The sequence below is a fragment of the Nicotiana sylvestris genome, chromosome 2 (genome assembly GCF_000393655.2).
Source record: "Nicotiana sylvestris chromosome 2, ASM39365v2, whole genome shotgun sequence".
In the NCBI taxonomy this organism is placed as follows: Eukaryota; Viridiplantae; Streptophyta; class Magnoliopsida; order Solanales; family Solanaceae; genus Nicotiana; species Nicotiana sylvestris.
Genome location: NC_091058.1, coordinates 139,411,179 through 139,428,170, shown reverse-complemented (window position 1 = coordinate 139,428,170; position 16,992 = coordinate 139,411,179). Strand labels below are relative to the sequence as shown.

The 16,992-nt window shown below is 35.1% G+C and overlaps 1 protein-coding gene, 1 long non-coding RNA gene and 1 other non-coding gene across 7 annotated transcripts; all 3 read right to left on the bottom strand.

The window, feature by feature from the left end:
- Positions 1–6,994: 6,994 nt before the first annotated feature.
- Positions 6,995–10,584, bottom strand: LOC104212321 (uncharacterized). 4 transcript variants are annotated; one of them, XR_011405494.1, is made up of 4 exons: positions 10,311–10,584; positions 9,099–9,596; positions 7,730–7,821; positions 6,995–7,321 (listed from the first exon to the last, which is right to left on the bottom strand). It is a non-coding gene; the product is annotated as an uncharacterized lncRNA (long non-coding RNA). The 4 variants fall into 4 exon arrangements; XR_707329.2 differs by having other exon boundaries at positions 7,730–9,596; XR_707328.2 differs by having other exon boundaries at positions 6,995–7,821.
- Positions 10,585–10,676: 92 nt separating this feature from the next.
- On the bottom strand, positions 10,677–10,749 carry TRNAR-UCU (transfer RNA arginine (anticodon UCU)). The gene has a single exon. It is a non-coding gene; the product is annotated as a tRNA-Arg (tRNA).
- An 839-nt stretch (positions 10,750–11,588) lies between these two features.
- Positions 11,589–15,855, bottom strand: LOC104212319 (uncharacterized). 2 transcript variants are annotated; one of them, XM_009761539.2, is made up of 6 exons: positions 15,478–15,855; positions 14,796–14,914; positions 13,851–14,466; positions 12,654–12,972; positions 12,073–12,154; positions 11,589–11,973 (listed from the first exon to the last, which is right to left on the bottom strand). In XM_009761539.2, the coding sequence occupies exons 3-6, from the start codon at positions 14,392–14,394 to the stop codon at positions 11,779–11,781; spliced, it is 1,140 nt and encodes a 379-aa protein (XP_009759841.1). In that variant the 5' UTR covers positions 14,395–14,466; positions 14,796–14,914; positions 15,478–15,855; the 3' UTR covers positions 11,589–11,778. The 2 variants fall into 2 exon arrangements, with proteins under 2 accessions (XP_009759841.1, XP_009759842.1); XM_009761540.2 differs by lacking the exon at positions 14,796–14,914 and having other exon boundaries at positions 15,478–15,849.
- Positions 15,856–16,992: the final 1,137 nt, after the last annotated feature.

Here is a 16,992-nt window from a genome sequence, read left to right as displayed (position 1 = left end):
ATTTTCTGAGGCCCAGTGGTACCAAACTATCATTAATAATTTTATGTTTTTTTAATAATTTTTATTCATATTTTTTAATAACTTAATTGTAAAAATTATATATATATATATATATATATATATATATATATAATTTTTATAATTATGGGTTTCGTGCTAGATTTTCTGAAGCCCAGTGGTACCAAACTATCATTAATAATTTTATGTTTTTTTAATAATTTTTATTCATATTTTTTAATAACTTAATTGTAAAAATTATATATATATATATATATATAATTTTTATAATTATGGGTTTCGTGCTAGATTTTCTGAGGCCCAGTAGTACCAAACTATCATTAATAATTTTATGTTTTTTTTATAATTTTTATTCATATTTTTTAATAAATTAATTGTAAGAATTATATATATATATATATATATATATATATATATATATAATTTTTTTATAATTATGGGTTTCATGCTAGAATATAAGATAATTAAACAATTACTACACAATACTACGCTACAAGGCTCTAAATTTTACTACGCTAAAAGGGTCTACGTTTTACTACGCTAAAAAGGTCTACATTTTACTACGCTAAAAAATAATCTAAACTAAACGGCATAAAAACACATAAATATACATGAGGATATTAACAAACACATTTTTTAGACTAATTTACATATTTTTATACAACACTAAAATTAAATCCGGATAAAATTTAACATGCTAGTTTCGGAAAAAATAAACACAAACCGAAATAGAACACATACAAATCAAGTAATATGCATTGTTATAAAAGTTTCAACTTAAAATAAATCGAAATACCTCGATTTAGAATTTTCGGAATGTAAATAGATCGAAATTTTGACTCCGGAAGAGTGAATCCACAATAACACGAAGCTCTACTCGACAGTGGGACCACCAATATTCAACTTTTATGTGCCGGGGGGACCCAAATTTTATTTTATTTTTAAATTGGGGCAGAATTGGGGGGGGGGGGGACCAGAAGGGAGTAAGAAATAAAGGAGATGAAACGAAGAAGAAGAAGAAGACGGGAGGATTTGTATTAAGGGGTATAGCGCCACTATTAATGGCGCTATGTGTGATGGTAATAAGGGGTATAGCGCCACTATTAATGGCGCTATGTAAGGTGTGTCATCTTTACTATGTATAGCGCCACAAATAGTGGCGCTATACAGTAACGGTGCAGTTAACGTTACTGTATAGCGCCACTATTTGTGGCGTTATATATAGTTTGATAACTTTTTTTTTTAACACTTATTTGCGTATTTTGAGACCAAAAAAACCACATTTTGGTTCCGGATTCCCGATGATGATAGGTCTAGCCTAGGTTTTAATTAGGCCAAATACATAGTCATCCCTTAAACTTGTCACTATTTTCCATTTAGACACCTCAATTACAGCAGTGACGTATTAGACACTCCAACTATATTCCAACTGTGCCTATTGAGCACCTCACGCTGACTTGGCACAAAGTGTGAATCTCACCCAAGTTTGATCGCGTGAATGAATGAAATAAAGGTCGATGACTAAAATATATCCAACATCTTCCTTCTGCTCCATCGCCGATTAGTTCCAGCCACCATTTTATACCCCCTTTGCTTTATTATTCCTTCTAATTAACACCATTAATTACATGAATCATTTGTTATTGTTTTAGATGTTGCATTTGAACAGCAAGCAACGCACATCAGTTCTCTTCCATACACCAACTGATACAATTTCTCCATATTCAGAAGTGATATTTCAAACTACAACAGCATGAAAGCAGATGAAATCTAAGGAAAGAAGAACGTTATAGTGCTAAAGCATCAGAGAACTTGCATTAAGCACTACAAATGCATTCACCCTTTTGGAAAGCGTTCATTCCTCTTTTTCATCTTTGTATTATTCGACCACAATTTTGAGCGCCATTCAAGTTACCTTCTAATCCAGTATCAAATTGCTAAGTGATAGCCAAAGTAACAAAAGAAAAAAGAAAGAAAGAAAGAAAGAGAAATAGAGATAGACCCACATCAAGATTTCGGCTTCTCTGATCCTCATAAGCAAGAAAATCGAACCCCTTTTGATTGCCTATCTCTGTCCCTAACAAGATTAAGATCAACAACTTCCCCAAACTAGTTAACATAGGAAGGAAAATATTAACAAGGAAGGGCAACGAAGACGAAGCAGGAGGAGAGATGAAGAAATCGGAGAAGGGTTTTGTCTTTCTTTATTTTCCACATGTCATTAAATGATTGGTTGGTCTGCTATGTTTGGGCGCTTGACAATCACGCGATTAACTTTTGTGGAAGAGTTTATATGAGGTGCTCAATAGGCACGGTTGGAATATAGTTTGAGTGTCTAATTGGTCACTGTTGTAATTGAGGTGTCTAAATGGAAAATAGTGACAAGTTTAAGGGGTTGGTTATGTATTTGGCCTTTTAATTAAAAAGGGGAGGAGTTGGGTCAGGCGGGTCGGATACGGAGATTGGGCTGGTAAAATTGGGTATTGTATTTGGGCTAGTTAGACTTTGGCCCAATATATCAAGACTAAGTCAAATTCTTTTCCTATTTTCCTTTCTCTTTGTTTTCTTTTTTTTTTTCTTTAATTTAAAATCCTAATTAAATTAATTAAAATCCTAAATCAATTTACTTTTGTAGAAATTAAAATTATTTATTTATTTTTAACATTAAAACGACTAATTAACTTAAAACTAAAAAAATGCTAATTTTAAAGACTAAAATCTAAATATGTAAAAACTGACCATTTTTTGCTTAATAAAATTAATTCTTACATGCAATTTGAACCTAAGATGACATGAAATTAAAACGTGACAATTTTATGATTTTCTATGATTTTAAAATATCAAAAATGCATGAAATGCAACTAAATAAAGAAAAACTTCTAAAATCCCTTAAAAACTATTTTGGTCTATTTTTAGGAGTTATTTTCATGTAGGGCAAAAATTGGGTGCTCACAGGTGTATTGTTCTAGACCTGACTTACTCGAGCGGAAAGCTTGAGCCAAGGTGAGGCAGCGTACCGGGAATACAGAAGCTTCACCGACTTTGCAACTTGTCTGAACCTCGTTCTAAAATTGGGATATTACTCTAATATAAAAGAAGTTACACGAAGTGCACACTTCCCAGATGTTTAGAAGACTTAGAAAGAGGAGATTTTCATAGCAATTTATATACAGTCCAAACAATATCAAAGCGGTAAAGCGGCAATTAGCACATTAGGCTCAACATGTAAAAATCAGATAAAAACAAGCCAACTATAACAGTTATTCTAAGCTCGAATTCTTGAACTCTGAACCAAAGTTCTGGGTTTTGGTCCCCGGCAGAGTCACCAGAGCTGTCACACCTCTTTTTTTACCACCCGAAGGCGGATATAAGGGAGTTTTTCCAGTTAAAGTGACATTATTCGATATGGGATTATTTTATTTATTTTTCAGAGTCGCCACTTGGAATAATTTATTTTGTGTCCCAAGTCACCGGTTTATTTTAAAATCCCAAATCGATGAATTTTCAACTTTATTTAAAAGTCTGCGAACCAGAAATTCTAAGTAAGAAATTATGTTAACCCGGGAGAAGGTGTTAGGCATTCCCGGGTTATGTGGTTCTAGCACGGTCGCTTAAACTATTAAAGTTGGCCTAATTATCTGATTTACTACATGTTTTAAACCTATTTTGCATTTTTAACTTTATTACTGCTTTTAATTATTTTAACCCTTTTTAGGTTTTATGAAACTATTTCTTGAACAAGTTACGATTGTCGTACACTTATTTGTTTTGAAACACGCCGCGAACCACGCTACATGAAAAGCACCCGCGATTCACGACATGTGTATTTTATTAATATTCAAAGTTGTTATGATCGGGTTACATGAAATGCACACCCGAATTGGAGATTATGTACCATGACTATGCCACGGAAACTGTACTCATAGTCACGATAGTTAATTAATCGCGCCTAAAGTATTTCTACGAGTATTTGATTAAGGCGTAATTTTAAAGTGCACCTAAAGAAGTGATTATATCTCTAAACTATTCTACATCATGTAGCTAGGTGTAAAGGTACAATACCACATGAGATACTTATTTGAATTAGATGTGGCAACTTTATTTATTAAATGCCAAACGAGCCAGATTTTGATGTTTGGGGCCCGACAAAGGTTGAGTCCAAATGAACTCTAACCCGAAACATATATTATCTATTATTTAAATAGCTAAATTAATTCTAAAAGAACTTGGGCCTGACTTTAATTCAGATAAATCTGGCCCAAATAAATTATCAAGAAGATTTGGGCCTACTAGTGAGTACAAGTAACTCTGGCTCAATATTCATTTATGGACAAATAAATAAATTTAATATTGAGTCTAAGTGAACTCTAGTCCAACAACAACAACTGGTCAATCAATGCTCGACCTTGCATCCTTGACATACGCAAGTTATAACCATTAGACTACAATGCCGATCTAATTTTCATGGAACACTTTTAAATTAGCTCTATAAATATTAGTGGTAGTTGCTCTTCACATGTGAAAAATCATTTTTTATAACTATTAAACATGTATCTAATTCAATAGAATCAAATCTGGACCAAAAGAATATTGAGACAAATACTCTAGTGTAAAGTTAGAATTTGGTGTGCAAGATTTAATATTGATAAAAGCTCAACTTGACCACGTGTGGTTTAACATGTAAAATGAACCAGATTTACATCTTATTCTTGAATCAATTTCAGAATATATCAAATCCATTTCAGGATTAAATTTAACATAACAAGCGAGCGATGTACCAAAAGATTTCTCACACCGGGCCCAAAAGAACAGTACGACAACTTCTGAATAAAAACTTTATTGCTAATTTCTTTTCTGTTGCGTACAACGCTATGGAAGCCCCCGAAACAGAAATCTTTGAAAGAGCTATCAACTAGGACCTCGAACCAACGAACTCGAACCAAACCTCACTTTAGCGATGGTTCCCGATGACATTCTAGTTTGGCTGGTGATTCATGGTAGTTTGTGGACTGCTATTGTTGCGTTTTTGGGGCAGTTTCGAGTGGAAATTTGTGGTGGTTTAATGCTGATTTCGTCGCTATTTCGAGGGGTGAACTGGCAACGTTTTTTGTGGTTTCCGAGCAGATTGTCGCTGGGTTTGGGGCTGTTTTTCAGTTGCCTTTAGAGTCGATTTAGCTGGTATTTTTGGACTGCCTAGAAGCTAAGCTTCAGCCGAGGGAGAGGGGTCTTTTTTCGATTTTCTTGTGCTGAAGAACAGGGCCTATTCGTTCTTTGTTTAAGAAAACACCATGGAAAATGGCTGAAGAAGAAGAAGATCGATAGGGGGTGTGGGGCCTATTTTTTGTTCTGCGGCCGATGAGTCTCTTAGGCCTCTAGGGTTTTAGAGTCTAGGGGTCTTTTTATAGTCTAAGTCTAGGGTTTTAGGGGTATTGGGCTTGGGCTATTATGGGCTAGGTCCGAAAATTAGGCCTAAAAATGGGTTGTTGAGCCTAAATTTATTCTTTCTCGGTGAACTCGACTAAAAATACGACTTCATTTACTAATTAATCTTACTTAAGTAAAAATAACTATAAAAATAAGACTAACCGTTAAAACAAACCTATTTTTTGGTATTTTCAAATATCATATTAAAATAAAAATAAGGTACTATTTTTACATATTTTTTAGCTTAATGAAAGGTACATAAAATAAAATATTTTTTGCAATTTTCATTTTTGTGACGAAATAAAGTAAAAGAGTTAAAATTAGTTGAAATAACTATATTAGGCCTAAACTAAATATTTATATGCTAAAATATGTAAAATTTTGGGGAGGGCCAAAAATCACATGTCTACAGTAAATTAAGATTTATCCCTTTTTAGTTTCATTTTTTTTTAATAGAAACCACCTAATAGTGGGAGATTAAGCCCCGCCTACATATATTGTGCAATTTTTATGTTATATAAATGTAGAAATGGGAAAATGAATAAGTTTTCCTTTAATAAAAAAAAAAAGATTTGTACGTGAAGTTCAAGAAAGAAAAAGAAATACAACTACGTGACTAATTCGTAAAAATAGCACGGGCTAGCCAGTTTTCAGACTGGTCATTCAAATATAGCCAGCGTTAGCAAAATCATTGAAAAATAGCCACTATTTTGCTGTAACACGAAAAGTTCCAGCATAATATACTGGAGATCGGTGCACTTATGTATAAACTTCTGGAATTTCAGTATATTATACTGGAGTATTTTTCCAAATTTTGAGCAGTGTTTTCATTCAGAGTTATCTTTACATGAAAAGGTGCTAAATTTCGATTACTTTTGAAACTGTAGATATTTTTAAATGACCACTTATAAATCTGACTATTTTTTAATTTCTTCCTAACTAATTCGATACTCTCCTAATCCTCCCTGGAAACAATTTATATTGCACCTCTATAAATATTGCATGCATCGGCTTACGATTTTGCAAACCATATTTCGTTTATCAATTTGCTCTTTCTTGCTTTGCTTCAATGGAAGCAGCCATCGTTTGTTTCTCTTGGTATTACTCTTTACTTGTCCTGTTGATTATGTAGTTCCGTCTTTCACCGAGGTGAAAGAAACTGTTGGTCCCTTCAATTTCATATACACTTTGGTGATGGTGACTCTTCTTCATCATCAGCTGATCATGTTGTTGTAACCCTCAGTTTGCTTTCTCCGCAACCATGCACCCGACGAGGCACTGAGTTCTTCTAGTCTGACCTGAGTTTTGCGACGACAGGAGCAACCATCATGAATGCTTCGTATGTACAGGGGGAATGCCCCTCTTAGATTCTGTAACAACTCACTGTTCTTTTGATTCATACCAAATAAAGTATCCTCATTTAATTCAACTATTTGTCTAGAGATAATTCAGATGTTTCCAATCTTATCTGTTTATCTTTGTTTTTATCTTTCAACCTGTATTTTAAGCCTGAGATTGACAAAAAGGGTTCAACTGTTTGTAAGAAACTTAGTATCAGAAATAAGATTGCTCTTCCCAGTTGACCTGGTTAATAGTTAGTAACCTCATAAGAATCCAATTACAAAGAGAACAAAATACAATGAAGAGAGTACAAGGGAGACACTCTTGTGAGCATTACACTGAAGATAAATCTGAAAGTGTTTATAATGAAAACTATTAACTGTTATACCTATTTTCTGATTGCAAAGAAGCTTTCTTATCTAGAACTAAAAACCAAAGCCCTCTTAAAGTGAAAATCAAAGATCTTCAAACTTGGTTGATCCAATAGCCAGACCAATTGACTGCTGTGGCACAATTTGCCAAAAATAGTGATTTGCCCCTAACCAAAATAATTTCATCTGTCGTTAACAGTGCCTTGCAAATATCTAATTTTCTGAACTGCAAAAGAAACTTCCAATGGCCAACACTAGTGGTGGCAAAATAGATAAAAACAACAGTAATCCGCCCATATATATTATCCACTAAAAAATGGGTTGGATAATAAACTTTTTAAAAACGGGTCAAATATTGGATAAGAACCATATTATCCAATTAGAAAAATGGATAACTAATGAGTTTAGCTTTTACATTTGAAAAGACTCAAATTGGGGTTCCTCGAGTTTGGGAGACTATGAATTCTCCCAAAAGTGATCATATTCAAAAACCCATGGATAATATAAGTAGATTAACCCATTTTTATCCGTATTAAATTAGGTCAGGTAGAATAATTTATCCGTTTTTACATTACCCGTTTTCGATCTGATCCGACCTCTCCGTTTGCCACCTCTAGCCAAACACTTTGATACCCAAATCAAAGAATCACTTGCATTGCTGTCATGACTGCATTTAACAACTTAAATATCAAAGACAACTGGTGCTTCTATTACCAATACTTAGCAATTTATAATTCCACATCCGAAAGTTAAAAGTCAAATACTCAAATGGTTAAATATAGAAACCTTAACCATACTAACTATTACAAAGGGATTACAGGTATAATTAAGTTATTGGATGACTTTGCCATCATATCATTTGCATTAAGTCTAAATGTATTTCAAATAGACTTTGAAGTTGGAAGTTCAAATTGTTGCTTAAAGCATTCAAGAGTTGTCAAGAGAAACATCTTCTCTGAGTAAGCATTAATATACAGCCTAGACCTTGATATAAAGGACATTCATTTAGTTGGAAAGGTCACAAAACAACAACGACTCAGTAAAGTCCCACTAAGTGGGGTCTGCGGAGGGTAGTGTGTACGCAGACCTTACCCTACCCCGATAGGGCAGAGATGCTGTTTCCGATAGACCCTCGGCTCATGAAGATGAAAATAAAACAAGAAAACAAGAAAAGACAATTCATCAGTAACGTCAACATAACCATAGAAATAATGACAGCATCCTAAAAACCATAAAATAGATGACATGCAATAACCATAACCTACAACTAAGCTCTAGAGCTATGGAAAACAGTAAGGTTAGTGTGAACGCTACATTAACCACAAGCCTGTCTAGGACCAACCTACTCAAACTCGTTTCACCCCTGGAATGGAGGAGGAAAAGCTTGACTACCACCCTATCCTACAACCCTAATGCTCGACTTCCAAACCTTCCTATCAAGGGCCATGTCCTCGGAAATCTGCAATCGTGTCAGGTCCTGCCTGATCACCTCTCCCCAATACTTCTTAGACCGTCATCTACCTGATACGGGCATTAGCTTAATGCAACTGATACAGGCATTATCATTAGAGTTGATCATAGAATATTTAAGTAACTTTCATTCGGGAGATTCCGTGCAACGTAGGTGACAATAGTCAAAACAAAATTTACAAATGTGCAAGACCTATCAAGCAGGCTTACTACAAACATATTGTATTCTCAATTCCCTTTGCCCCTTAAAAAGAAAAGAGCACATATGCACTTACAGTAGACAAAAGTGCATGTCACAAACAACTACAACGCCTTTCTCATTTAGAACACCTTTGGCCAAGCATTGGCGGCTGTATTATTTTTCTTTTTTTATAACCAAAGGAAAGGTACATGTATCATTTTTCTTTAGGGCGCAAGTAGCAACAAGTTTTAACATGCAAATGAAACTACTTTTAGGAAAACAGATATTATTACCAGTTCAAATACTTCGTCGCCAAAAAGTTATAGCTCCTTTTGTTCAGGATCAGCAACTATTGAATCAGGCAGGGCCTTTTCTAATGACTTCCTAGGCCTTCTGTACCAGAGGAAAGCAAATCGCAGAGTTCTAAACAATGCCCCATTTGCAAAGTGTGGAATAAAAACTCGATCCCAATATGGATAATACGGTCCCGGCAACTTTAGCAGAGTGAAGAAAAGGCCAATGGCAATCAAATGATTGAGGCAAATACAAGCACTGGTATTTGGTAATTGTCAAAACAATGTCAGTGCTCTATTCCAAGGGAAACTCTTCACGTGTAGGAGTTCTGTCCCGCAATTTCCTTGTCCGGTCTCCAAGTTAAATTTGTGAGGTTCATCAGATTGTCCAGCTGCTACGTTCATATTGCAGGCTATTCTAGGTCTTGCAATTGGACGTGTCCCGTATAATCTGATGCTCAAAATACACATATTAGAATTGGTCAACTGTCGTAAAACCTGCCAAGATAGAAGGCCACTGTCATCCAAATTGAGTGAATAACAGGAGAAAAGGAGCAAGCCAGAAAAAATTGAATAACAACAACAACGAGAACAACAATAAACTTAGAGCAATAAAAACAAGAGAAAGAACCAAAACAACCACAACAGAAAAATAAACAACAATAGTAGTAGTATTAGACTATTAGTGGACGCTGGACAACAAACAGCCACTAAATGGAGAACTACAAACATTCTGAAATTGGTTTGTCAAACCAAAAAGGAACTAAATTAAATGTATCTTACCATTTAGAGGTAAAATATGGAATGAATACAGTATCTTGGTTTCAGTACAAATAACATAGGGACACATGACTAAAATAAGGTCAAACGTCAGAAAATAGATGAATTAAATAAGTCTCCCGGTGGTCAACTCAACATGGATATGAGAATATTACAGGCAAACTTTACATGGCAAATATACGAGAGTTCAGCTTATCAACCTCCAACCATCAAAGAGCAATTAAACCTAATTGTCTAGCATCCAATACTTTAAACCTAGAGTCATATCCATGATTAAATATTCAAGAAACACAAAAGTACCAGCTAAGCAATCAAAAAATGCGAAATTGCAAAAATATCAGAACTTTATTAGTGGGTGTAATTCTAAACTTATGCACATAGCAGAAAACGAACTGTTGAGAAATAAAAATATCTTTATGTGATGTGGGTCACCTGAAAGCCATTGACGGCCGGAGAATTAAGTTTGAGAGACATCATAGCAGGTAACTAAGGTTGTGCAGATACAATCGAAAACTGTGTATAAGAAACTGCCATTTTTAAACTACTTTCAGAAACGCCATGGAAGATAAAGGTCTTTTTAGGCAAGAAATTGAGGGGTATTTCTTGGAACCTGGAAGAGTGGAGTCGGATCCGGGGTAAACCCACCGCAGGGAATTTTGGTAGATCTATGGAGCCCTTAAATGGGCCGTTTATCTATTTATGAGAAGTATATTATTGAAACTGAAAAATACAAAAAGTCATGAAAATTTTCTAGTTTTTAATTCATGCGATATAGAAAGGATATACAAAAAACATGTACACGCCCAGTGGGACTCGAACCCACAATCGCTTGATTAGAAGTCAAGCGCCTTATCCATTAGGCCATGGGCGCTGTTGTTGTCAGGGCTACTCGATAATTATATTTATATTCGACTGAATGCTTCTTCTCGTGTTCCAAGAAATCCTTGACTTCTAAGAAGATTTTTAGGAGACTATACATTTCTTATTATGTTATATAGGAGTGTTCAACGGAACAAAAAAACCGCACTAAACCGAAAAGTCAAACCGAACTGATTAAATAATCCGGTTAGGTTTGGTCTGATTTGATTTTGTATTGAGTTAAAAAATCCAAACCAAACCGACATATGAATATACTTTATAATTTTAAATTTATATATATATATATACACACATACATACATATTAAAAAGTATCTAGAAATATTTGTGATCCTCTAATGAAATATAATATTTATATAATTATAAAGTGCATGTATCCTCAACTTTACTGTTCAAACACCTAACTCTCTAGAATCAAAACCAACAGCAATCTATGGATAAAAATTTAAAAGCTCCAATTGCTTAACTAGTCTTGGCCATCTACTCCCTCTACAGTGAACATCTTACACAATATCTTTTATTGTGCAACTCTTCAGCATTCAATAAATTTGAAGGCACATCTTTTATTCTTTTATAGTCTTCTTATTTATCTCAGTTTCTTTTAACCTTCATTAATGCCTTTATTTTGTTCCACGACAAAAGGGCTTTTTTTAACTGCCCCTGTCCCATAAAAATTCCCATCAGAGGTAAAAAAAAATCATAATTCTTTTTCATATGAAGATTTAGAAGTCTACATACTATAAATCAGATGTGTATCTCAATATGTTGCTGCTAGTTTGCTATATTGGTATAATAACTCCAATTTGACCTTTCTGGATATGTACTCATAGTGTTCAGTTCCTCATTGCTATCTGTTTTATAACCATTTACAAAAATAGTTTTACAAAATTCAACAAAGACAAGTATGTTATCTTTGAATATATGGCAACATATTGGTCAAAACTGAATTTATTCAGTTTTCTATGACATATTAATCGCACTCTGCTTCTTGTAAGCAATGAACCAGAAATGATATCGCCCAACTAATGGACACTGCAGTAAAAGCAACTGCTGAAAGAGCCAATCTTGAAATACTTCTGAAAAGGGAAGAGTTTTTTTGAACTTCTTCGACGACCTTCTGATATTGCACGTCTCATCTTTTGAGCCTTCAACTGAGAAAGTCTAAGCTTGTTCATGATCTTATCCATCGATGCCGACCTCCTCTTTGCTAGTTTCATCTGAGATCCGAAATACAAGAAGTTGAGTCAGTTTTGCACTATTCAAAGACAAGTAGGAATCTGTAGATAAACAATTATGCATCAGACGTTCCGAGAGACCTCAAGCTTCTGGATTGCTGCTTCAGCTTTAGCCTTCTGCAAGTTCTCCCAAGCTGTAATCCTGGCTTCCTCTCTTTGCTGCCTGCAAATACAGGAATAAAGAAATATCAATGTACTGCTGCCATACATATCCAAATTTCAACTACTACAATAGTGAAGTCATAAAACTATTTTTTGACACATTAGCCTGTAACAGTAAAGTCACGAATTTACTGTAATAGCGGATAGGTTCAGTTGCTTTAATATGAGAAAATCGTTACATCATTATTGTAAGGAGTTCAGCAACTTTAACGCGGAAAACAAAATAGTTTCCTGACTTTACTGTTCTAGTTGGTAAAATTCAGTGACCATACCATAAAATAATTGGAGTAGGAAGAGAATATACAGAGCTTTTTGTTATTTTGAAATATACGTATCAGCAAGAATATGCGTTACTCCATCTTATATATAGGCTAGCTGTCTAAATTGTTCGATAATAAATAGTAAATTAACATTAAGGATATGCTGGTTGTCATTTCCTGAAGTGAGGATGGATATGTTTTACACGACGTAAGTATCAAAAGCATGAAATGACAGCATACTTTGGCATGCTCCTTGCTGCATCCGCAACATCCCACCGTGAATTCGAGTCACTCACATCTTGTAAGTCTTTCCTTATTTTCGTTACCCTGTTTTTCTGAGATTGTCCGGATATGGGGGGTCCTCTGTCTACCTGTACATCTCTAATCTCAACTTTAGCAGAATACTGATTATTTGTCTCCTCTACAGAAAGGATTGAAGGCGATCTTCTTTTGGGATAGGAATGTGTACTTCCATCAGGGCTCATTTGTGTTGCCATGTCTCTGCGTGTAACTACACACGAAATAGCATATGTTTCCTTGGTGCCATCAGGCTTATCATCTGGCCATTGTATTCCATCAGCAAAAACAGATTAATAGATTACACTTTGCCAAGAATACATTTTTCTTTCAATATATACTTTGGTCTAGGTGATGCACAATATATTTTAAATTGTTTACTTGTAAACAGAAGAATACCTAACATGACTTGTTCAAATAGTGGAAATCAGGAGGCAGTGTTAAGAAGAATGAGTAACTACTACAAGGTCATATGGATGAAGACTACTAGACATATTATTTTGTCCAAATGCCTATATTAACCTGACTTGAAATCTCTGTAGATAGAGATAACACATTATCTGTACGCTACATAAGCTGTTTAGCCAAATCAACTTTTGGAAACTTCACCGGCCCACGTCCCCCTTTTTTTGACAATTAATTTAAACTGCCTTCCTTTTTTCTACCATACAATTTTTGATTCATATCTTAATAAGTTCTATGCTTATATTTTGCATTCAAACGATATGGTGTTATCGCTTCCAATCAGATGGATTTCGTATCAAAGCAAGGAAGTGCTCCCGCGCTCGTTAGAAGATCCATATGATCTGAAGACTAGATGCAGGGTTCACTAAGAACAATATACCTTCAAATGCTTAGTATTTAAGTCAGGTGAACGGTGAACCTACACAATTTTACACTCGTAGAGAGACCATAGAACCGTTTAGGTTCTTGTGCCGATAACACTAAGGGAAGATATTGATGGTGCTATTTGATAAACAATTGAAAATCAAAGAGTCTTAGTAGTAGAGTTATGGTATAAAATGATGCATTAACATATAATCGACATGAATGTTTCAATTGCGCTGGCCAGTATGCAATATTTGGGATATGAACTAGAAGAAAGTAGCACAATATATGCAAAGAGGAGGAAAATTATACCTGGGGAGCTTGGTAAAGAAGACTCAGTAAAAAAGTCTGACAGACCAGGAGCAGTGCTTGCTCGAGCCATGCCATTCTCACCATATAATGCACTAGATCTTGTGCCAGTGTCAGGACCATAATGAATGGATAAACCATCAGGCACCAGTACACCTGTTGTAAATGGAGAATTTGCTATAAAACTACTTGTACTTCCACCTTCTTGGACTGGGACAGAGGTTGACAAGTGAGACCCCAGAGGTCCACTCTTTGACTTAGGCTGCCTCGGGGATTGCACGGTTGAAGTCTTGGGAATGCCATAACCTGATACTGGACTAGTAATCCACCTTTCTGCGTCGTCCCATTTTGAAGGCAATGCCCTTCCACTATTGAATGGCATCAATGCAGTAGCACTAATATGCCTCCTGCTGTTGTTGTTTGGCAACGGAACTCGCTCGGAGCTCCAGCCTTTCTGAAATCCTTCGAAATGGTTATCTCCATATTCTGGTGTTGATGGACTAGTATATGTACCTGAATTCCTCAATGAAGTATTGTGTTTCCTCATGATATTTAATTATGGTAAAGTGCAGGCCACATTATAGCTCCCCCTGCTTATCTGAATCTTGGACTTGTGTTCCTGTCCGGGTGGATGAGATATTTCAAATAGTATGAGATAATAAACCATCAAACCTAAAACTATTTTGAAAAAGTCTTGCAACATTCTAGAGTCCAACCTGTTCAGTTCCATAAAATATTCAGATAATAAACCACTAAACCTAACTACTTTGAAAAAATTTAAAGGGTTCTAGTGTCCAACATTACGACATAGACATATTAATTCAAAGTTACACCTATATACACAAAATTAAATTTTTTTGGCATACTGTCATGTGTTAAACCATAGGCATATCCCTACTTTTATCTTCGTGGAAAGTAAAGTAGTTCTGTGGAAATAAAGAAACAAACCTAAGCTCACGCCTCACGGTATCTTGAGTTGTGGTTATTCTTTTGCAGTCCAGAGAATTTATAGTCCACAGTCAGTACTCTAAAGTCAGGACCACTGAAAGGGTCGTGAAGGCCAATTACTGCAAGTACAACAAACAACAACTATGCCTCAATCTCGAGCAAGTAAGCAAGTCGGCATAGGCTATATGAATTATCTTGACCATGTCGCTCCATCTAAGCTCATCCCCATCCAATATTATACCAAATACAAATAAAGGTAGTACTAGAAGCTCTTCATAAACAGGTATACAAATTTCTAGACTAAAAGATTCCTAGAAAACACAGGACCTGAAGTAAACGAAATAACATGACTTCAACTTAATACAAACTAGTAACTGGTATCCTGACAATTGTAAGCAAGTTTACACAGGCGGAATCAAATTAATCATTAGATTCCCATGAAATCCGAAAAAAGCTCCTTAAATCCACAGTCCCCCCCGCCCTTCACTCACCCCCCCCCCCCAAAAAAAAAGGGACGAAAGGTGAAAAGATTCAGTCAGAAAGATAAATGATTATTAATTCTTTTATTAGAAAAATGCAGCGAAAAAGTACATCTTGGGGGACACCTAAGAGGAAAAAGGGGCCAGAGCAGGAAATTAAAAGCACAAAAGCATCATCCCTTTTTAGCAAAAGCGAAGCTTACCCTTTATCAATGCAGAGAGTGGAGCTGGTTGATCTATAGTTAATATAACTCAGGTGAATCTTTGGTTGTAAATGAAGCACAGGAAGTGAATTCTGGAGAATTTGTTTAATTCCAAGAAAGGGAAAAAAAAAAGAAAAAAAAGAAAAAAGAAATGGAAGTAAGGTTCTCCTGATGTGAAAGCAATCAAGAATTGAAAATTGTAGATTGTAGTTGTAGGCAGTTCAATGGATGATAGGGAGACGTTTGACAAAATCAAGATGTCCCTCTCTTTCTAAAGAAGAAAGAGTGAAGAGTATCCATTTGAGATTTTTCTGACTCAGTTTTGAAACGTCAGTAGTAGTAGTATTTAATTAGTGCGAAGCTTGAACTAGACTAGATGTAGAGATTTTGTTTTTGACCAAATTTATCAGAATGGAAAGAGACAAGGGAGGGGTGAGGAGTTTGTCCGAAACGAATGGGCAAACCCACGTGATTAAGCCCGCTTAAAGTACGGCATTCACTTTCTTGGAGCATTCCTCCTAATTCTATGTATCTTCCCCCTCCTTAATTATTTCCCGTGTTAAGAAATGAGATCAAAATAGAATAATATACTAATTGAGATAAAATAAATAAATATGAGGGAGAATATTTTTTTATTTTTTTGGTATATTTTTTATAGGGTCAAAAATTCCTTATTTATAAAAGTACAAATTCATTCACTAGTTATAAGTTAATATACTTTTTAATTAAGTACATGAATACAAAGTACGTTAAATGGATATACAAATGCATTCATCTCACTCACATGCATTCATCTCAATTATAACACTCCCCCTTGGATGTCTATTTAAAAGATAATGTGCCTCGTTAAAACCTTACTAGAAAAACCCAGTGGGAAAAAACCTAGTAAAGGAAAAAGAGTACACATATCTTATTATAAGCATTGAGTGCTGCCTCATTAAAAACCTTACCAGGAAAACCCATTTGGGACAAAACCTTAGTTAAGGGAAAAAGAGTTCAGTGCGTATTATACATCCCCTAACGAAAGCATTATTTGATATCTCGGAGACGACGCATTCCAATCCTATGTCTCAGCTTCTCAAATGTTGATATTGTCAATGCCTTAGTGAATAAATCTGTTAGATTGTCACTTGAACGGATTTGTTCAACATTTATTTCACCATTTTGCTGAAGATCGTGTGTGAAAAAGGACTTTGGTGAAATGTGTTTTGTTCTGTCTCCTTTGATATATCCTCCTTTAAGTTGAGTTATGCAATATCGTTGGAATCGTTGAGTTATGCATTGTATTCATACAATATCGTTGGAATCTTTGTTTTTAAAGAAAGACCACACAATTGTTGAATATGTTAAGTCATTGATCTCAACCATACACATTCTCGACTAGCTTCATGAATAGCTATTATCTCTGCATGATTGGAAGATGTAGCAGCTAAAGTTTATTTTGTTGAACGCCATGAAATAGATGTACCCCCACAAGTAAATAGATATCATGTTTGAGATCGGGCTTTATGTGGG